This window comes from Labrus bergylta, chromosome 8 (genome assembly GCF_963930695.1).
Source record: "Labrus bergylta chromosome 8, fLabBer1.1, whole genome shotgun sequence".
In the NCBI taxonomy this organism is placed as follows: Eukaryota; Metazoa; Chordata; class Actinopteri; order Labriformes; family Labridae; genus Labrus; species Labrus bergylta.
In genome coordinates this window covers 3580004-3603511 of record NC_089202.1, presented here as the reverse complement: position 1 = coordinate 3603511, position 23508 = coordinate 3580004, and the positions used below count along the sequence as shown (strand labels likewise).

Here is a 23508-nt window from a genome sequence, read left to right as displayed (position 1 = left end):
TGTGTGCCAGATATAAATAAAATCGTTTTCAGATACCTACAAATGAAGAAAAGAAGATTGAAGATGAGAGAATAAGAAGGTAAGAATTGTAAAATAGAAAAAAAATAAAATATAACTAATTTTTTAAATTATAATCATTGTTAAATTAAAACCTTAATTAAAAATGAAGGACCACACACTGAACAAGCTGTGTTTCATTTCAGGGGCTGCATCCTTTGAAGGTCACATTTAAAGACTGATTGCTTCCAGCGGCTCATCAAAGGCTTTCCCATTTCGAAGGCTCCATCAAATGCATCAAACTTAATGTGTCCTACTTGACCAGGCCACAGAGGATTCAAATTAAGATGAACTTTCAAGTATCTGTAAAATAACAGGTAACGTTATGTGATGATGGCTATGTAAGCTAGTTCCATTGCAGCTGTCAATGTTGCTAGGTGACAGCAGTGGTGCTTAGTAACCATAGGGAACAGCTGTTGATGAAACAGAGAATCTTCTGTAGACCAGACTGTACATTTCAGTTCAGTCTGAATGGTCTACACAGACTGGGTCCTTCATAGCCTGCGTCCTTCGAAAAGGATGCTACCCCCTGAACTGGTAGACAGCTCGTGGTTGGTTCCCCTTCAGGATTAATCATGCACTGAAACGTTGTTAGAATACGCTGAGAAATAGATTCCAAGTGGACAATTGCTCCTTCAAGGCTGACCAACAAAACTGAAGCAGAAGGACATTTGATTCTAAGTTAAAAGATGTAACAGAGTTTATTATAGTTTCTGTTATTCTACTTGCATACCGTGAGATTTATCTTCCTTTTGTGTAAATGGCTCAAGGGCACCCTTCCTCAAGTGTCATACATAAACTCAATGGGCAGCCATTATGCTTTGACAGTACCATGTACAACTATCGTACATATATGTTTGTATTGACACTTTATGGACTCATAAATACATTGTGATGTATAGATGCATTAATAAGATACCCCTGAGTGAGTGATTGTAATTTCTGTGTGGTAAAATGTCTACTTAACAACATTGTACACAAAGTAGCCAGCTAGCTAGCTCCTGCGTTAAATTCAATCTTTTTCTAGAGTGCTGCACATGAACTATCAAAATGAGCCAAAATGTATGACTGACCGGTATGTACTCTGTTCCTGTTCAAGTACATACATGTATTATTGTGCAAATGTATGTGTGCTTTGTCAGTGTATGAGAGTGGGGCCTGAGTGTGCTGTGTGTGAACTATCGAAACAAGCCGAATGTATGACCGACCAGTACTTACTCCTGTTCCTGTTAATAATAGAAGATTAAAAAATGGCGGCATAAACAGGAAGACAAACCTCCCGCTCATCACTCTATGCACAATGCAGAGTCGAGGGGTTGCCGTGAAGTGCAAGTGAGCACAATTACACATGAGGAAAATTCATGCAGAAACATGGTGGACCGCAGAAAACCTTACCTAGGTGTTTTTTTTTTTTTTTTAAGTGATGCATTAAATCTGCATTTCAAAGTATGCTTGCATACGCGGGGTAATTTAAAAAAAAAGTACTCACTGTCTAATTGTGTTCTACAGTCCACTTTAACAAATCAAAGAAAGAAAATGTCTTTTTTCCTGTACCTCATTTGGACCTATCAGTGTCCACTAAGTGTCTCCTTTGATACCCAATATTAAGTTATAACACTTACAGCCTTCAGCCCAAACAGATAAGATTAAATTATTGATCAAATAACATTAAAAGCACTTAATCAGAGGAGTATAATCAGCATGCGGGGGAGAATCTAAACATGTCTCTATATGGCAGCAGTAAATGAACAGTAGAAGTCTTTCCTCTATGTGTTTACTTCCTGGTGATATGCACTGCAGGGACGTCCATGCTGCTCTGCTGACCTTCAGCATGAAATGAAAAGTGTCTGATGCCTTTGGTGTGTTTGGAGGGGCTTTCTCCTTTCCCGAAGATGGACAGCCATGCATTATTGATTACAAAACACTCCTGCGAAGCTATTTCATCTCTCAAGCACAGCTGACCAAGAATTGGGCTTTATTTTGTGTGTTTTTTTAAGTGTGCACTTTTTTTTTTTCCTGATCAGCTGCATGGTTTTGTTTGTGTAATGCTTTCTCGTTCTTTTCACTCCCCCCGCCCCCCCTCCCTCTCTCTCTTACCTCCTTCCCCTACAACACCCAGTGGGAGGCTAAATAGTAGATATGCACAAACAGCTCCCTTATCTCCACATCCCTCTGCACAGTACACTCACTGAGAACTGCACGAGACAGAAGACAAAGGTAGGCAGAGACAAACCAGGAACAATGGGAGAGTGAAAATAAAATCTAACGGTTATCAAACCAACTCTGTCACATCTCACAGCATTTATTTGACTTCATTATGAGCTTTGTGTGTCAGCAGTTAATAAAATACACGCCTGTACACTGAAACACACTGTGTATGCATATCAGATGTCAGACTGTATACAATGCACATCTTCATTTTCTGTTCAATATTCTACAACCAAAATTATTATTCTTTATTTCTCTGGTTCACTTCTGCTCTACTGCTGTTAACAATATCTCATTAGAATTCTTATTCATTCCAGTGTGTCAATTACCGACAGTGAGATATTAAATATTCATTTCTTCGTATCTTATTCAGATTCTATATTTTCTCCTCTTTCAAAGCTTCAGAATTTCATCTTTAACCATCGAAACTTCCGCTGTGTTTAAGGTCTGGATATGTACGATAAAACACTTTTGCATAGTCAAAAGTCACTCCTTTAGCCTGCATAATCGATCATTTCTATACAAAAGAAGGGACCCGGCAGACCATAAAGTGTTGCTGAGCATGGCCTTACCTCTGCGGTCCCCCGTCGAGGATGGTCACAGGGGAGGACGCCCGTGGCGACCGCGGCTGTCAGAAGCTGTTTCCATGATGCCAAAGAATGATTGGTTCCATGGATGGGGACGGTGCTCTCTGACAGCACAGGGGGAGTCTCTGCCACACCTGGGAGAAGAAACACTGGCAGGATGTGAAATGTTACCCAACAAGGTCATTCCAGGGGTCATTGTAAGACCTGTCACCCTTTTTACCCCCACCATCATCAAGGAAGCTAAAGGCAAGCCTTGTGCTACATAGGGGGAATTTTATGTCTGAATTTATCCATTGTGTGGGATGGGAGTCTGACTCAAGCTTTGTCTACTGAATCTGCAGACAACAATGTCCTGGTGTAAAAAGAGAAACCTTCATGCCTGAATCAAAAATGTGTTTCTGTTCTTACTGTCACCGGTCTGGTGCCGTTTAAAATGCAACGAAAGCTTCTGATTGCTAAGAAATCAAGGAATAAATCTTTAATTACACAGGCCCCTTTTCACTGGATACCTCATCTGCAAAGTGCTGCAAACATGCACCACATTTTCAAGTCTGACTCATGTCTAGTCTGTGGCAAAGAGAAGCCAGCATCATTGATGTCAGTGTTGTTGGTGAGGCTTGTTAGCATGAATGACAAGGCTGGAGATGCGACTGAACAACAGCAGCCCCCTCACACTCTCTCACTCACAGCATGTTTTTCACATCATGAGTTTAGCCTGTCTTCTACAGAGGTGGGCTTCCTGACAATCCCCGCACCGCGAGTCCACGACAATTTTTAATGATTGATCACTTGTCTTTTGACTGCGGTGAGAGGGGGAGAGAGACAACCAGAGAGAAAGGAGAAAATAAACGAGGGAGGGAAAAAGATGGGCGTGGACAATCCCACAAGGTCAGAAAGATGTCCAGTCTTTTGTTTTCAGCGGTGAGATCAGTGGCCTGTGCAGCCGCGAGGGGACAAGCAGAGTGACTGGAGGCCTGGCAGGAACAGATGTTCTTACACAATGAACATGCACTTGGTTGGATGCCTATTCACAAGTCAAGGGGGTGACTTCCCCCTTTTTTTTTGGAAACAAAGACAATTACAGCAGAGTCAAAGCTTCCTACCTTTTTACCGAGGCATTAGGCTTATATGTAGGATAATCAAAAGATAAATCCATATAACAGTGTATTCACTTTTGAATTGCCATTTAAAAGTTGAAATTAATTGTGGTATGTATTCAAGCATGTTGAATATTTCAAGATTATAGGAAGTCAAACCCTCGTCGTTCTGAAAAAACAAACAAACATCTGGACGGGGGTGGCGCTCCTTTCTCTTCTCAACAAGCTAATACTACTCCCACTTCTTTTCATCTCTTTCCTTTAGGTGTGTGGCGGAGCATTTAATATTTCTCATTACCAAGCATTGCAAAGTACAGTGAGTTTGACAAACATGTGAAGAAGTTATGCTTAAACTGTCCACACACATAAATACTGTTTTCCTTTTCAACAAGACAACATACCTCCATAGAAGCAGCTCAGCGGTTTATGCATGTTATGATATTTGTCGGGCAAACCAAACAACAGTTACACCCATCAGGTCATTATATGAACAGGGAGAGAGAAGAATGGAGCAGAAATCAGTTAGATGACACCATCCCCTCATTATAAAGAAACAAAATATACTGAGACGTTTTTTTAACTTTTCCTTTATAAAACAGATTTTTACTTGTGTAAACAACCTCGCCCTAGAAACAATCAGTCAGCTGGCAAACAAAACGAACAGTCAACATCGGGTGGAAACTGTAGAGCACCAAAACACAGAAGAGGAACACACCTGCAGAACACATCACCATCTGAAATATTTAAAAAACTGACCGAGTTCAAAGTTTTTAAGACACGAGTCAAACAGTGGCTGAAACTGAAGCACGTCTGAGAGCATTGCATGTTCCCTCTGATAATCCTCATTTTACTGTTTGTTCTTATTTAGTCTCTTCTTTGTATTGAGTTTATAATGTCTGTATTTGTGAAGTATCACTATTTATGTATTTATTTAAGTCCAATGATTCTGTTTTAATCCAGGGACAGCCACGGCTAGAAACCTATATGTATGGCAACTACCATGAAGCAATGTTCGTTGCATGTTTCCCTGTTAACTAAACCAACAAAATAAAATACATGTAACGACAGTTATATAGCACATGCACCAAGTTCATATTTGAATACTTGAAGTTTATGATTGAACTCAACAAACACTTGTCCTAACAGTTTATGTTTGCATAACATGATAAGAAAATGATTGTCTCAATGTGGGTACATTAACAATGTAAGCTCAGGTTATCCATACAGGAAGTGCAGAATGAAAGACAACATGCTCATAATTCAATTAAACCCTTCAACTAGTTCAAAGTAATTGTAAAATAATATTGGTAGAGGTAAGGATTTGAGTTTGACTTTTTAATACTGCAGATATAGACCTACTGGTTTCACTTACGAGAACTGCTGGTGATTAGGACTGAATGATAATACTGCACTCCAATCCAGATCTGAAAAGGCTAAAAGGCATTTAGCAAACACTTATCGTATGGTACGTATCACAGTTCCTCCACCTTAAGTCCACATTAATCTTCCGTTACCTCCTTTTACTTCCTCTAAATCTGACCATCCTCAGTCTCTCTTTCTTCCTTATTTCCAACACACAGCTCTGCTAACTATGGTCTGTAATCTACCGCTATTTATAGAGTGCATGTTTGTGTCAATTTGAAAACAATAGACTCTCCTGACTTCTAATTAAGAGATGCTTAGTATCCATACCAGCTAAAAACACAGAAGGACAAGAAAAGAATAATGAAACATGTCTAATGTGTGTCTTTAAGTAGGGATGTCAGGTCAAGTGGCATGTTACATTTCCAGAACATAGCCTATACAAAATAGCTTAGAAGCTATATGTTGTTCACATCCAGAGGACAAAGTTGAGGCAGTCGATTAAAGATGTAGTCTTGAACATGACTATCAGTATGTTTGTTGACATGGCTGGGGTTATTGGTCCATAAATGACTGTATGACTCATTGCCTCCCTCTGCTGGTGATAAAATGTAGTGAAGTCATTTTACAAGCTGCCTCAAACCCTCAAACCTTGTTGAAAAATCAAGCTATGATATTGTCAATGACACGCAATTGAGAGTGCCAACACAACATAACACTTTTTTTAAATTTGTATGTCTGTTACTGTAATGGGAGTTAATATTCAAAAAAGGGAGTTTAAAAGCATCATATCAAACAGTATGCTACTTTATGACGTTTTTATTTCATATAATACCTCGTAGTTCATGTGTCATGGACTACCAATATTGACTTTCATAAACTTTATGGTGTTTTCTCTATAATACCACCAAATTTTAACCAAAGCAGTGCTTTGACAATTAACGTGTGTTGCTTGTAGGGAGTCGGACAAGTTTAATATAAATATTAAAGATAATCAAATTGGTCTACTTAATTATTCATGTGATATTCTTGTGTTCTTTGCTGTTTCATTCAACTGTTTGTTTTTTTGTCAGAGCTATCATTGTGAATTAGGATTATGTTTCATAGAATCTGTAGGCTTTGTGTATTGTTAGGCCTTCTAGCTTATATTTCCACCACTATAAACTCACCTTTATTTCCACAACTAGGATGTTATCTAAATAGGCCTATAGAATTCTGGGGTCATAGGGGTTTGCAAAAGCTTTTCAGTATTTTTTCCTGAAATATTTGAAGGATTAGTATGGTCAAACAGGTTCCTCACTTATATATTAAGGAGGATATACCATTGAATGCAGTCATTTTATCCTGAGCAGGCTGCCAAAAAAAAACAACAGCCTAACTTGACAGTCAATCTGATATAGGCTACTTTTAAATAACAAATTGGCCTAATTAGTTATTGATTACAATAATGTAGCGCGCTCCGTTTATCATTCACTTAAAGAAAAAAGTTGTTTTTTTGTGGAGCCTGAAGTTGTATAGTACAATTACTCAAACGGTAGATGTCTCCCTACTCCATGCAGCTGTGTGTCTTCATGGTGCTGTCTACAGATGACAGAGTCGCCATTTTGGAAAGCATATCGTTCACAGCACACCCACCCCGAGTACTGGAACTATGCCGCGGGGCCGGCCTCGCAAACAGAGAGTTAAAAGCAACGACGACACAGGTAACAAGTACCAAAATGCAACTAATAAAAAATATGGAATTTGGGCTACCCAAATAACCCGCCATTGTTCGGTTAAATAGCTCTGTATCTTTTATAATGACACTTCAATGTAGTGTATATAGTCCCCGGATATAGTATTGCGGGTGGGCTTTGCTTTGTGCGGCGAAGGAGTGATTGAGGCGGAATGATATTAATAACATCTCGGTGCCTCTTCTTATTGGCTTCCAGTCTAAATTGGTGTCCGGGAGGAGAAGAACCGCGGTAGCGTGTGGTGTTAGTCAATATTTGGTCGTTACACTTAAAATTAGTTTATTTGTAATTCATTTGTTAGCTTGTTGTTGCTAACTAGCTCACGTTGCTACTGGTAGCATCGAGGCTAACACGCTAAATGTTTGCAGCTGTGAGTTAGATGTTGTTAGTGAAGGTGTCCAGCTGCTCACGGATGTGTTGTGTTGGTCAGCATGAGTTGGCTGTGGTATGATCCAAACAAGGTGTTCACATGTGTGTCGGAAATCATTCAGATTGCTAGCTGTGTCAATGTCAAGATTGTACATATTTGGCCAAACCTAGACATTATAAGTGAACCTGCTGGACAACTAAACTAAATCAGCTCCAGAGGGAGTTCATACTGTGTTCAATAAATGGATTTCGGGCACATATTTTTCTATCGATGAGCCCGTAACAGACCAAGGTAGTGTAGTGTGGTACCAAGCTGTTGAACATTAGTGTTAAATGTTAGGCAAGGCGATTTAAATTTAAGTATAGCCTCGCACATTTCCGCATCAAGGCTATTCAAAGGGTTTCACACACATACATCAAACACACAATGACAAAAGGGGGAAAGGAATATTAAAAAGAGGGCTTTTGAAAGTTATTAAAAGTAAAAAATAACACTTAAAATTTCAGGTTTCCTATAAAAACTTAAACGTCACTGTTGATGGATTTATTCATATGTGACAGTGAGTAAAACAAAAAATATAGTATTTGATTTTGACACACCTTGAGTGACAGATAAGGTGAATTTAAAGTCTTTCAAATCTAATACACACACATGTTCGGCTCTTTAATTTGTATTTATTTATTAACTATTAACTATTATTATTTCCAATCTGACATGAACATTTAAAGGATAAACGTTTATTAACCTGACACATTTCAAAAAACTAAATAAAGAGTGATATCAGAGGGTGTCAGTTTCTGCCTCAATCTCTCAATTTTGATCTCCTCCTGTCATTATTAGAGTTTTGCCTTGTTACTTTTATTTTTGTTTTGTTTTTTAATCTGTATTGCTCTCTTGTTTCATGTACAGCACATTGGTCAGCTGTTACTGTTTTTAAATGTGCTTTATAAATAAATGTGATTGATTATTAGACTTTAACATTGTCAGCCCTATGAGATTACTTTAGTAGGGTTTTAGGCTACTGGTCAACTTTACTACCATGTGTACCCCAGGAAGGAGGTTTCATTTGAGGCATCAAATGGATCCCTAAGGATCCTGTTATACAATAATAATAATAATAATAAAAACTCCATGTAGTATCTATGGCCATAGTTTGAGAATAATATTTTTCATATTGATGCCAAAGTGTCTAGTCTTCAGTATGCTAGTTCTTAAAAAAATCGACCACACAGTTTCATTTTGGAGAGAGGATCAATAAATGATGGGGCGTATAAAAACAGTCTTTTGGAAGCAGACAGTTATTAAAAATATAAAGCTACAGACTTCAGCACCTGTGTCATGAAAGAGGCCTCTTGTGCAAAACTGGTACATTCAAGCCTTCTCTCTTACACTTTTCAATGCAGATCCAAGTGACTCTAAGGCGGAAAGTTTCAGTGATGGAGAGCTCAGGGACAAGAAGTGCACTATTTGCTCCCAGGTCTTCACCACTGAGAGCCAGCTGCAGAAACATCTACGTGAACACGAGAGTAATGATAAGGTAAGCATCAGTCTATCATAGTCAGGCATTGACCTTTGCATTGAACATGCAACAGTCTGTATTTTTTCAGATAGTGTCATTGAAGTATGCTAGCTCTATTATCAACACATGTTTATTTACAATTCTTGTGATTCCACACTTCAAACGATTGCATCCAGTTGCAGCCCAATGCTTCAACACTGTAAAGGGCCTTTCAGATAGGATGCAGTGGGCTCTGTGCACTGTGCAGGAGCATTTCTGCGGCCCGCTGAGCTGAGCGCAACTTGCTGTCTGTGTGCACTCTGTGGAAGTTAAAACATTTTCAACTTAGGCGCATCACTCTTAGACGTCACCTCTGCACGTCCAATAGGAGGGTAGATCAGATCACAACAAACAATGTCTCACTTTCCTGAAGTCTAGTTTAAAGACCCACTGGGACATCTACAAGAAAGTTCTTGTTTGGAAAGAAATGTCCAACGGTTTGGGCCTACCAGGTGTGTTTAAAACAGCCGCAGACATGTGTGTGTAATGCTCGTGAAGTGGTCGTTGGAGTGCTGCAGCTCCTGGACGAGCCTAAACTCTCCTTTTGTGCCCTGAGGATTTCCTAAACACACACCCTCTTCTCCTTTAATTCTGCTCATCTCCTCCTCCTCAGCAGCAGAAAGGTCAGGGCATCTACTGAATAGTGAACAGATATTGTACAGTGTGTTGGTGCAGAATCTACTTTCCTAACTATCGTTTAGGTCACCTAGCAACACGCGGCATTGATTTGCATGCTCCCCCCCTGCTCTGCGCTCTATCTGAAAGGCCCTTATTTGTTGGCTTCTTTACAGTTCCACTGTTAGGGTAGAGATATCTTAAAAAACATCTTGAATCTTCAATGTAATTGTCATGATAATTATATTTCAGACAGCATGTCATTCAAAATGTATTTCAGCTGATTGAGTTATTGCATCTTTATTACTGATAACCTTACCAATGAGTGCATTGTTCAGCATTGAGAACTTTTATGGCCTAAAAAAGGTCATAGTTCACAAGTGTCAGGGTGCAGCTTGAACACTGAGAGAGCTGACTGAGGTATAAGCTGGGACCATTTAAGGCCTTACCAGAGCTTTACACTACATCTGTTAGGTAGTTGACATCTTCTGGATTATGTTCTCAAAGCACATCACAAATCTCCACATTTTGTGTGAACAGTGGAAACCCTCCCCCCTGACATCCGTACCTGAGTTCGGTGCAGGTGTAGTGTGTAGCTAGTTTGCCATATTAGGTGAAAATGTCACTGCCACAGTTTGGATACAGGCCAAGCTATAGTGGATTTTTGCATCAAAGCTGGAATTGTCCTCAAATTTTCTGCTCTGATAATTATTCACAATGTGAAAGTTAAAGCTGCCGTAGATGCCAACGTTTTATTTGTCCGACGTGGCAGAGAGGTCTCAGCTTAGTCTGCTAATCACAGCAATTTCATGCCAGCTGATTCCAAAGCCTCTTGACTATTCTTTTATCAGTATCATGGCAGACATTTTTGGGGTATTTTCTTCTTACACAACACACATTGGAGTGGCTGTGGCTCAGTGGTAGGGAGTAGGTTGGGTTTGATCCCTAGCTCCTGCAGTGACATGTCGAAGTGTCCTTGGTGAAGGCATTGAACCCCGAATTGCTCCCGCTGCTACGCCTGCACCATGTTAGTGTTGATGAATTGAATTAGCTAATAATGATGAACACTTTACATTGCAGCCTCAGTCATCAGTGAGTGAATGTGGTGTGAATGGGTGAATGTGACATGAAGCGCTGTGATGGGTCAGAATACTAGAAAAGGGCTATATAAACTCAAGTCCATTTACCATGTACTGTATATCTCTAATTAATAACTATTCTTCTTTTTGCACAATGACATTAGAGGAAAAAAAGTGCCACTACTTTGGAGTCTCACTGATATATCGGTCATCCAACAATATCTTGCCAATCTGGCACTAAGGGATACGTCGGTATCAGTGTCAGCGTATATGTGTTCCTTCCAATGCTAAAACCTTCATTATAAGGATATAGATCCCCCCCTCCCCCTAATTTAGAATATGTAAATGAGAACGTTCTTGGTGGAGCTTCTAAATAAGACCCGATGCAGGACTGTGTGAGACATGTTTTTTGCCATGTTTGGAAAGCTGTGGAGTGCACAAGCACAACATGTACTCTGCCTTTGAAATCTGAACAGTGGGAACTATTGTCAGGCTGCAGTGACACAGTCTGACCCCCAGATGAAGACCAATATGGAAAAATGCATACAGTCACAGCTGCTACAGCAGAACTATAGCTGAGAAAACTATAAAAAAAAAACCTGAAAGCTCTCAGAACAGAACAATCCTTCTTGTACATGTTGAATCGGAGTCGTAATGTCCTCTGCTGCAGTGTTTACTGATCAACAGAAGTGAATCAGTGTCAGTGGCTGTTGTAACTTCCTCCCTCTGCTGCCATGTTTATGGTCCTACGTAGAAACATGCTCCAAAACACATCGCTCAACTGAAAACAATTAATGTCAAGACTCGCCACATGAGTCAGTGTTCTTGTGAATGTATCGATTTTCAAAGCACACACACTTACACACCACCCTCTCCTCACCTGAACCTTTTCTCTCTTAATTCAAATACCCCCCCCCCCCCCACACACACACACACACACACACACACACACACACACACACACACACACACACACACACACACACACTGCTGTTTCTCTAAGCATGTATCTGTCTGATCTTTGACATTATACTTCTCATCAGCAGATTGATAAGCTACAGCTATCTCTCTTTAATCTCTTTCTGATCACCTGCTGCAAACTAAGCATGTGTCATGTGCTGCAGGTTATAAGACGCAAGATAGCGAGTGAGGGGTGTTTGCCCACTGGTTCATCGTTTGTGAACGCCGATCTTAAACAGGTTAAAATGAAAAAAAATGCCAAAAGTAAAACAATGTCGGCAAATACACTTGGGCGGCGGCAAACCACCCAGGTATTATCTCTCTGTGGAAAACACCAACCCTAACCCTAACCCTTGTGAAATATTTTTAATGATTCAATGATGACAGGAATATTATCTTTGAACTCAATTTATTTGCAAAGTATAGACAGGAGTCTAGGAGACAGTTTTTTAAAAAGTGAAACAGGGGAAGAGTAGGAGGATAAAGCTTTTCAACTTAACAAATGTAGTCAAAATGTCAATAAAGTAACACCTCAATCAATCAGGCTCTCTCAACCAAGAGTAAGAATCGATGGCAGCATGGACTGAGTGCAGAGGGAGATGTGAAAGGTAATTTCCACTTATTTAATTCAATACTCTGTCTCCTCTCCTCTGCAGCCTCATCGGTGTGACCATTGTCCACAAACATTTAATGTGGAATTCAATCTCACACTCCACAAATCCACACACACAACCTCTGACTTCACCTGCCCTGTCTGCCACAAGAAGTTCTCCCGCATTGCCAGCCTGAAATCTCACGTCATGCTCCACGAGAAGGAGGAGGTTAGTCAGCTGACCAATTCAACTTGAAATATTCACTGATTTGCATTGGCTACCGGTTACAAACAAAAAAACTCACTGTTGTTTTTTTTTTTTTTTTTTTGCATCCTTACCACTTTTTGCTAACAGAATTTAATCTGTGCCGAGTGTGGGGATGAGTTCGTTCTTCAGAGCCAGCTCTCTCTGCACCTGGAGGACCACCGCAAAGAGCTGACAGGTGTCAAGGTCTACACCTGCAAGACCTGCGACAAAGAGTTCAAGACGTCAGCACACCTCAAGGAGCACATGAAGAGTCACGCCAAGATGAGGTCAGGCAGGGCTACAGATGCTGATTTATTGCATTCGACCAGGTCAGACAAAACTGCTTGAAGTTGAGGCAATCTAACAGTTAAAGAAACTGTGATTGTTATATATATATATATATATGCACTGACTCTGTCCTCAGTCAGTGTTTGACATTATTCAAAAAATAATTTCCCAAGATTAATGCCAACTGAATTACAGTAGTGTGCAGTTTTTGCACCATGTAGATCTAAGGAGACACAAACATGAGCTTTATGATTGTTTTTTTTAGTTAAAGTCTTTATTATTACTTTATGTTTTATTCTTTTATTATACTTCTGGTTATAGAAATGTGTTCTGCAGGTATCCATTCAGTGAAATGTAACATGGCATTCAAGAAATCAGGGAACACAGTTTGTACATTCTCATTCAGCCTCACAAGTTGAATGCATGCAAGAGCCAAAATAAGCCCCCACAAGGCTAACAGTCCTCCACGCTGTGTGCCAAACATCCATACACTATCACCAAGGGAGGCTGTACATTCAAACCAAGGTGAAAGAATGTGCCAGGCACAACAAAGGTAACAGCAACAGCTCTTGAGGATGTCGCTTCTGCATTCTCATGCTTTATCAACTTAAATCTGCATGAAATTAAAGGTGTGGTCTAATGGAAAAATAGAAACCCAGAATATCTTAGGGTCACAGATAAAACAGTGTGTCACCTGCACTTAGTTTTGACTACTGCAGCTGCTCACTGGCACATCTTCCAGCTTTCACACCTCAAACCTCTGCTGATTATTCAAAATGTAGCAGCAGAAGTTGTCATCAGCATACCCCAAACAGCACACATCACTCTACCGCTCATGGCCCTCCACTGGCTGCCAGTTTCGCATCAAATTCAAAACCCTGCTGCTCGCTTACATAACAGCAACAAAAACGGCCCCTTCCTTACCTAAACTCCCTCATCCGGGACTACAATTCCTTCGCCCTCTACACACAACGAAATGATAATGATTAAGCTGTTTATGATGAAAAAAACAAGGAAACAAAAACAAGAAAAATAGATTAAAACGGACAAAAATATATTCTTTACCCCATGAGCTTTATGGCATCACCTTGGACGGATTGGACTTGAAGCTGTTTGTTGGCTACCGTGACATTGTTTCCGTCTCTCTAGATCCTTGCTTGTAATTCCTCTTAGTTGTACATCTCTTTAGACAAAAGAGAATTGTAAACACAAACATTTCTATTCTTCAAGTTCAAAAGAAGCAGAGGATTTTCTGGCACAACTTCACCAACTACCAAAGTGCATGAAGAGTGAAAGGCTTGAAGAGGTTAAAAAAAAAGCTCCAGATGATCAACTTTATTAACAAATTAGACCGACGCCTTTCGGCTTGTGGCCTTCATCAGGGTCATCAAGAGACAGATTGCAAACATAATTTAAATAGGGTAGGTGCAAAATTGAAAGAAAGGTCCAACAATTCAAAAAGGTAAAGTAATACTGGAAAAAAAACAGCACTGTTCTGATTTAAATAGAAATAAGCACTTTTTTAAAAACTTATTTTCACACTTGTTTTGTAAAAATTGCTCTTTCATACATTTATACATTCTAATTGAAGCGGTTTCGGGTTCTTATTTAATATAATATCAAACAAGGAGCTTGTTTTTATCTTTATTTTTGTATCAAATGACAACACTTCAAGGTTCAATGTCCAAATTATGTAATTGAAAAAATGAGTACATTAGAGAGGTTCCATTCACACAAACAGTTTGTCTTCACACGACCAAAATAAAAAAGAAAACATGATCAAATCCTACAGTATATGACATGAACATTTTTCATTGTTTTGATGATCCTCTGTGATTTTTTTCTTAACCTTGATTTTCTTCTCTCCACAGGCCGCTTAACTCTAGTTCCAGAAACTACAAGAAGAACATCGACCGCAGCGGGTTCTCAAACAGCTGCCATCACTGTGGAAAGGCTTTCAAAAAGCCCAGCCAGCTTGTGAGGCACATACGAATACACACAGGTAAGTCAAAAGTGTAGGGTTTCAGATTTCATGCATTTGGAACATATTGTGCTCAGATGAAACAGTTTTGTTTCTAATTTTGGACAAACCTGTTTTTATTTATTTTATATTAATGATGAAATGCACAGCCACCTGGTAGATTTATGTAGGACTGTACAGCTTGCTGTTTGGGTGCTGTAGCTCACAGACTGCAGTGACCTGTTGGAGTGAAAGTAAAGGCTCTCAATTGTCTCTCCAGACTAAATGTACTTTTATGAAATGAATCAATGACACCTCCGACCAAGCAGTTTACCCTTTCATTTTCTCTGTAACCTTTAGTGCAGTGCATCACTCACTGCCCTGTGTGGGCAGAGTTGCCATACAGTGTTAACATTCTAACATCTTTGTGTGGATGCATGTGCTTGTTCATCTGTCTGGGTTCAGTCAGATAAAGTAGCCAGCAGCCTCCGCCCACATGATGTTTACACATCATGTTCATTTGTTTGTCTGACTGGCTGGATGACTAATGGTGGATGGAAACAATTCATCTGTGCCTCGAATCTCAAGCAGCTCTTAAGCTGATGAGGTTAAGAGTCACTTTGGAAGACTACACACACAGACACTCGGCTGCCAAATACACACAGACACACACAATGCTTAATTATCTCTCTCTCTCTTTCTGATGTTTAGAAGAGTGGGAACGGGTACAAGATTGATTAATAAAGTTTCTATCTATCTAATTTGAGTCATATAACTTGGGCTTGAAGTACGGCTAGGTGTCGAGGAATACAATTGGATTGTCATACTACTCAGACACAAACAATCACTGCTTTAATAATAACTTTAAAAGGTCATCTGTAAAACATTAGCTATTTGAATATATTCAAGATTCAAAAAACTGTATTGTCTTCACATAGTGGCAGCAAATAACCTTTGGTTAGAGGCTCAAGTAACATAAAAACATTCCCACCAAAAGTTCCATAAATAGGAGAAAACACGTGCAAAGTAGTGTTTATCTGGCCTTGTTTAAAATGTGTATTGCAGTGGGAATAAAATAGTTTTCTTTTTAACCAATGATACTCTGAAACAGCTGCCTGAGGGGAGCAGTTGAAACGAGGGATGAAGGGGATGTGAAAGGTCCTCAGTGATGCATACCGCTTTTCTTTTCTGCTGCTTGCATGTAAAGTTCTGACAGTTGGATTTGGATGGTGTTCGGTGATTTTAGCGGCATGTTTGATGATTCCTGTGAGTTTTTCTTTTTTTATATATTGTTGATATGGCAGGAGGAATTACAAAGAAAAGAGACTTAGTGGATTTTGTTGAGTGTCCTATGGATAGAAAACGTTTTTCATTTTGTGTTTTTTCTTGCTAAAAGTTCAGATAGAAATGTGATGATTGTAAAAACTCAAGATAAACATTATCTTTGTCAAACATTGCTGAAATATAGAGGAAAAAAATGTTCTACAAAAAACATAAACCCTGTATGGAGTCATTTATCTTAAGTAAAATCTTGTGCTTGAAATGTACTCGTCTGCTTATAAATATCTATCATAAATAAGATATGTTAAAGATTTCTCCAGAATTTCTTCCTAGTTTAAATTCTAATTATTTACGCAAGCTTGGAAACCAAGTCAAGCCAACTGATGGTCTTTGTTTCCAGTCTCCTCTTTGACCCGTCTTTGACTTGACCTTTCTCTCCAGGTGAGAGGCCCTACAAGTGCTCACATTGCGGGAAGGCTTTCAACCAGAAGGTGGTGCTGCAGACTCACATGGTGAGACACACCGGAGAGAAACCTCACCTCTGCATTTTCTGCCCGGCCTCCTTCTCCCAGAAGGGGAACCTGCACTCCCACGTCCAGAGGGTTCATTCAGAGGTAAGAGCACGGCGCTGAGTGAAATCCACAAACACTCATGCTTACTGCCTGAAACGCTGTACAGAAAACACCTCTGCAGATGCATGTGTGGTTGGGGAGTTGAGGAATAAAACAATTCATGACATTTAGTGAAGGTATTAACTTGAGTCAAATAATGTACTGACTGTCAGTGCTCTTGAAATGTGGAGGAGGGAAGAAAAGGAAAAATGTAAGAACATTAAAATACCCCTCCAATTTGCACATCATAAATGTTTCTCTCTGTCTGGAAGGAAAAGACAAGTTTGACACATTGCATCCTCCCTAAATCCTCAGGACTCATTGACTTTTTTTCAGTGCTTATGAATAGAGATTATGTTTTTGTCACTGACTACATTTGTGGGGCGGCTGTGGCTCAGTTGGTAGAGGCGGTCGTCTCATAACCGGAAGGTCACTGGTTAGATCCCCAGTTCCTGCAGCATCATGTCTGACATGTCCTTGGGAAACATACCTAACCCCAGGTTGCTCCCTCTGCTTTGACAGCAGCGTATGAATGTTTGTGAAAGTATTATTTAACACTGATGGTCACTTTACATAACTGCCTCTGCCTTCAGGGTGTGATTGGGGAGGTGTGACCTGCGGTGTAACGGCCCCGACACACCAGAGAAGATGGTCTGCCCTCTTTCCTAGTTGGACCGTCGGGTGAGCTTTCGTTGACCTAGTTTTTGTGGTAGTCCGGCTCCGTCGTTACCCGTCGGGCTCTGTCGTTACCCGTCGGCCCCCGTCGGCGTCGGTGAGAGGAATCTTTCTGATTGGCTGTTGGGAGGTTTCATTTATGTCCAGCTCTCGTAATACTTACAGCCTGTGTTCTCGACAAAGGTTTCGGGAAAGCCCCTTGAGCATGCTGTATCCGCGGTTTCACCCATTTGATGCCTCCGCCCTCTTCTTTTCTTTTTCGCACTAAAAGACCCAGGGCTGACAACGCCAGCGCCGATTTCAACTTTTGAGTAGGCTACCTATAATACGAGTGGTGCGCGGCAGCGGTGTGAATATGGTCTTCTCATATCATAACAACGGACTCCCGTGGCCTGGCATGGAGAGTTATTTCCTCTCAGGCATGCTCAGAAAGTACGTGGTGGTTGGCCGTCGGCTGGAGTCTTTGTGGTGTGTTCTAGTGCAACTTTTTGGGCAAGACATGAGGCGACGCCACAGGCGGCTTTCGTCATCACTAGTTCGTTGCTGTCTGCTTGGTGTGTCAGGGAATTAAAAGCGCTTTGAGTAGCCAGAAGACTAGAAAAACCCTATATAAACACAAGTCCATTTACCATTTACCATTCGTTTAACAAGGGAAATTGTTGCCTTCTCCCCCACCTATACATAGTCGCATGTAGAATGGTTCCAGTAAAATAGCTGGTGTTTTTAAATTGTGTTTGTTGTCATGTTGTTAGTATGCTCCCTATCTTTGTTAAGCAAGAGAACTAAAGGAAACCCACAAAAGAGCAAAGACCATTAAATGCTTTGAGATTATGGACTAGCTCATACTGCTGTTCATCACATATTTTTATCTCTACTTTATACGCTGTTTTTTTTGTGGTAATTCTGTATATATATATACATTGTATTCCGTTTGTAGCCCAACGGTTGTTTTACTTTCTGTATCACACCGATCTCACACACTGAATGACCACAACTCTCCTGTTCACAGATTGGGACTGCAAGCGGACTCCCTGCAATATTTGTTTGTCCTGCTGGAAATGGAACTAGATGAAACTGCAGCTCTTTGTTTCTCATTTGGTTCCTACCTTTTGTAAGCAATTCACAGCAGCTTATGTTATAGAGCCATGCAATTTTCTTTCCACCCTAATTTAGCCTGGACTCTGCTCTCTAACGGTTCTATGTCATTGAGTTCCTCATTGTGAAACCGGTGGTTTAGAAGTGGAAAGAGTTTGATACATCAAAGTCCTCCCCAGGTGAGGCCCGTGTTGCCAGATAATGAATATGTTTGTGTATTGGTGTCCTTTTTAGATTTTTTTTTTCTGAAGAGAAACCCATTAATAGGTGGTGAGAGAGTGTTGGGAATAGCTCCTTGTTGAAGGCTGCTTCCAATAATGTGTGAATGCACTCTGGACCTGGTCAGCTTTCTGGCAGTCTGATTGTAAAGCAACACAATGATCTCCGTCACAGGAGGTGCAGCGGGTCCCCCATCAGTGGATATGCCACAAAGAGCGCTGGAGGATTTTTTTTTTCCAAAAAGATAACAAAGCCTCAAAGTATAAAAGATGCTTTGTGCTCGCACATGGAGCGCCACACTAATCTAGTTGACAACTGCCAGTGCAAGCTGAAAAAATAATTCAACTGGGTTTATACAAGTTAGCATCTGAGAATTAAAATAAAGTTTGAATAGATTTCCAAAGGCTTGTGTGCTTTCACCTACTGTCGCACTCTTGAAACTTTTGATACTTTTTCTTCACATGCAGCTCACTTTGCTTTGCTAAGTGTTAGCTTGCTGCATTTGCAAACTCCAACAGGGGTTGTTGGAGTGTAACAACAGGGGTTGTTGGAGTGCTGTCGCCCTAGTAAAACTTTGGCATAAAGTCCAGGTGTGACAATGTGTGAACGCAACAGTAAATATTCAGGAAAATCTTCTCGAGCAAGGTGGACCGTTGTGTCCTCATTGCTCGGTGTGAACTGCTTCTTAATGTTTTCTATTGCCGATTATGTTCTTCTACAGTATTGTAGCACAAACATGCTATCTGCCTAATCAACATAAGGGGCCGGCTTTACTGCTTCTGTGGATTTATGGAAACCGGTATGAAAGCTACATACTGACAAAAAAGCTTTTAAATAAAGATACAATCTGAGAGAAGCAAGAATAATTGACCTCATTGGATCCTTTAAGGCACTGTGTCCACCTAGCCCTGGCTGTGCACTCAGATGAAGCGTTTGTCTGCTGAGAAGAAAAGCACTGCACGTCCGTCCTGTCTCTATGACAACAGTCTGTTGACAACGGCCACTGTATGAACCGACACTGCTCCGTTACTTTTGACTGCATGTTTCATATTTGAGATTGGATTTAAAGTATTAATTTCTTCAATTCTGTAGAAATGTTTGAGCTTAAAAAGCCAAAAATCTCATCTATTAAACAATATCTTATTTAAACTGATTTTGCTTGTTACTCCCCAACTGACACGTCAAGGTGTGTTTAGGCACATGTTTTGAAAGCAAATGCAGCCATACTTACATATTCTTGTTTCTATTTCATTAAATTAACTTTTTAGCTGTGCATCGGTTCTAACAGCGTAAAAAGGGCTTTGATTTTAGGGGTGGTATATACAGTATGTATAGAAAATAAAACACCCTTTTAAAACAGAACATTACAACCAATTCCAAACCTTTCATTCCTTAATGTGCCAGCCGACAAACCTGCAAACCTTCAATACCCAGAAGAGATAAGTGTATAACCCGTTTTAGATGGATCCCTTATCACCAAATTACCTTTGCTACAAAACCAAACACTTCTGAACCTCCGACACCTCCCACCACTCAACTTTTAGATTTCTGCCATGTTCCCCTTCTTCACACTCTTACATCCCAATTTCTGTCCTGATCCTGTCTTCACTGTTACTATCTCCATCTTCAATCTCTCTCTCACCTCCTCCTCTTCATATGACACCCATTTCACCTCTGTCTCCTCTCTTGCTCTCACCGGATGATTACCACTACAGTGACAACACACATCTTGACCACATGAGAAGTGAAACTCTCATTGTCCAGCCACCTTTCCTTGACAGCATGTTCCATAACATAGCCTACCCGTACCTGTAGCCACCATAATGACTGTGATACAGTCTGACTGGACCTCTCAGATGCCCTCACAATCTAAGAAAACAAGCTCCAAATTCATCCTTTCTGATGAGTTTCTCTTTTTCTGTAAACAATCACTGTTCAGCCACACTTGTCCCCCACTTCACCACTGGTTTGTCCCTAATGGAAAAGCAATGATCTTTCCCGTGTCTTTCTTTGGATGCCCATTCAACAGTAGCTCTGTCATTTCATTTCTGGATGTATTCTCAGTGGTTCATTTTTCGAATAGTTTCTCCCTCTTCATTTTTAAACAGAGTTGGGTCTCTAAAGGTCTGCTAAACCCTATCAAATTTCCCAATGGCTGTTGAATGTTCTCTTTCCCCTCAAAGCTCCCCTGAGGCAGATTCGACAAACTCCACTGTTTTCTATGTAAATGTCACCACTGCCTCTTTCCCATGTCAGATTCAGTGGTGGACAAAGCATTGTCCTTTACACTTTCAGACACATATTACTTAGACTGATAGACTTTTATTCTAAAAAACATGACAAAGTATTCAAGGTCTCATAGCAACTTTAATCTTAGAGGAACTGCCAAACATTATGTACAGCTCTAACTCAAACATGATGCTCACACTTCAGGTATTTCTATACACATTTGAAGGTACAAACAAAACAGAATGGGGCTCAATGCAGTGGTATAAGCTAGATTTCACCCACTGGCGATGGTTCTGCTTTCCTATCCGAGTACATTATACCTGGATAGCCGGACACCACACTTCAGGAAGCTTGTCAGTGACTGGACTGAGCCATTGGATGTGAGCTTTAGTAGCCAAACAGATACTGTACATAGCCCTATGATAGCCGCCATTCATCTTTTTGTGTTTTTGTTTTATGTTCCCTTTCAGACAAAAGGCGTACCACTGTTCCCGTGCATGGACTGCAGCTGCTCTTTCAAGAAGTTGGGCAGTCTGAATGCCCACATCAGCAAGATGCACATCTCAGTGATTGAGGTGCCTTCAAGTACTCCGGTAAAAGAACCCTGATAACTTAAAGAGTAACTAAACCCTAAAACCACTTTTTTCAACTATAAACCTCTCTATTTGAGTATTAAGTAGTGTTATGGATCAATCCAAGTCCCAATCTCGACATTTGAGTACAAAGTACAAAGTGTTAGAAATGTGCAGAGTGTCTGCCCTTCGGTTTGAAAAACTGTGTGTGTGTGTGTGTGTGTGTGTGTGTGTGTGTGTGTGTGTGTGTGTGTGTGTGTGTGTGTGTGTGTGTGTGTGTGTGTGTGTGTGTGTGTGTGTGTGTGTGTGTGTGTGTGTGTGTGTGTGTGTGTGTGTGTGTGTGTGTGTGTGTGTGTGTGTGTGTGTGTGTGTGTGTGTGGGCAAACATTGTATCATGTTGTGGCTGATAATGGCGCCAAAGGAGTGAGTGGGGGAGTTTACCCCCGCCCCGCCCCCCTCCCTCTCCAAGTTGATATATTGACGTTCTAAATGCATTATTTGTTATTAGTTACCCTTTAAGCACAAACACTGTTTGTATTGTTTTAGTGTCTGTTGACATGATGCATGGTAAATCAAAATGCCACTGAGTCAAACAGATGTAGGCACGTTTTATTTAATAATGCCAATGCTCTGCTAATGCTTTGCTTGTACACAACAGGAAGCCCCTGATGAAATTGAGCTCGCTTTCAGATCACAGCATGTCCTGATCTTGTCATTTTTTTTCAATTTTGGTCCTCTTCTTTTCTTTCTCTCCCCCCCTTAGGAGAAGGAGACGACGGGTCAGGCTCCTGGGGGGTCAGAGGGCGGCGAGGGGGTGACAGATGTCATCCAGCAACTTTTGGAGCTGTCTGAGCAGGTCAGCGGGGAGACAGCCCAGCCGCAACCTCCAGAGCCTGCTATGGTCTTGGAAACTGCAATTAACCAGGACATCCTGCAGGTTAGTGAAGGCCATTCACTCTCACTAAATCAATTGGATTGTCAGATCAAAACTCAGAGGTATTCAGGACCCTGCAGATCTGCTGGGAACTACATACCTTAAACCTCGAAGCATCACGAGGTAGCGCTCCTTCTCTGCTCCGACCTCTCAGTGTGACACACGGTGTTGAAGATATGAGGATGAGCAAAAAACTTTTTAACATTTTCTCCCAGTGAGCTGGCAGCAATTAGGCATAGCAGCACACACACACAGCTGCAGTATTCCACTTACACACACATCAGCACCTGTCAGTTTGCAGCTCAAGAAGTAAGTGGAACCATTTAAGTGGAAATGTTCTTCTTGGTGATTGGAGGACTCACATGAGGGATATTTTAATGAGGGCGAGACTGGTAGAAACTTCTCCACAAAGGCTCTGGATCGATGTTTATTTGAACTCGAGCTCTGTCAAGTCTCTTCCTTTATTTGACTGAATAGTGATGAAAACGTATCCAACCAGGGGAAAAGTGACGATACATTATTGAATTTGGACCATGAAGCTTTATGAATGAGTACAACCCAATTTAATGCAGCGACCGCTCTACAGCATAGAGGGATGTTCACAGGCTTTTGTTTTGGCCAATAGTTTTATTGTGTCTGCTAATTGTTGTCAGTGTTTGCAACATTTGTGTAAGATACACATGAAACTGTGTATCATATTATAATACCTTTACATGATGTATTTTTTATTTATGTTGAAAACATACCGTTATAACAATTGACTTGTATTTCTAGAATTGAATTATATTGTTCATAAAGGCAACTTGGAAGCTGTGGAGATTGAGAAGATTTTCGTTTTTGTTTCTTAGCAAGCGCTGGAGAACAGCGGGCTGAGCGTGGTCCAACCACAGAGCGACGCAAAATCCAGAGAGTCACAGAACCAGACCACTGAGGAGGGCGCCGCTGTGGAAATCAAGAGAGTACAAGCTCCAGAGAGACCGCTCCGAGAGAAGAAAAGGAGCATCTTCAAGAAACCTATTCAAATGCCAGGTTTAAAAACATAAACTTCTCTTTCTGGGGTAAACATTCAACGTTAACCATGTTAGAGAAGGAAGAAAAACAAAAATTACAATTCAGATACCTGATTAAAATACAGTAAATAGATTTGCTTGACTAATTTGCATTTGTGTAATTAAATGA

General features: G+C 40.5%; 1 protein-coding gene across 1 annotated transcript in view; it reads left to right on the top strand.

The window, feature by feature from the left end:
- The first annotated feature begins 6925 nt into the window (after positions 1 to 6925).
- LOC109984324 (zinc finger protein 236) overlaps positions 6926 to 23508 on the top strand; it is a 65308-nt gene continuing 48725 nt past the window's right edge. Inside the window, exons 1-9 of the mRNA XM_020634431.3 lie at positions 6926 to 7014; positions 8818 to 8951; positions 12283 to 12447; positions 12574 to 12752; positions 14625 to 14755; positions 16436 to 16608; positions 21294 to 21416; positions 22159 to 22332; positions 23178 to 23358. Of these exons, the coding sequence (XP_020490087.1) occupies positions 6963 to 7014; positions 8818 to 8951; positions 12283 to 12447; positions 12574 to 12752; positions 14625 to 14755; positions 16436 to 16608; positions 21294 to 21416; positions 22159 to 22332; positions 23178 to 23358 (1312 nt within the window). The 5' untranslated portion in view covers positions 6926 to 6962. The remainder of the gene's footprint in view (positions 7015 to 8817; positions 8952 to 12282; positions 12448 to 12573; positions 12753 to 14624; positions 14756 to 16435; positions 16609 to 21293; positions 21417 to 22158; positions 22333 to 23177; positions 23359 to 23508) is intronic.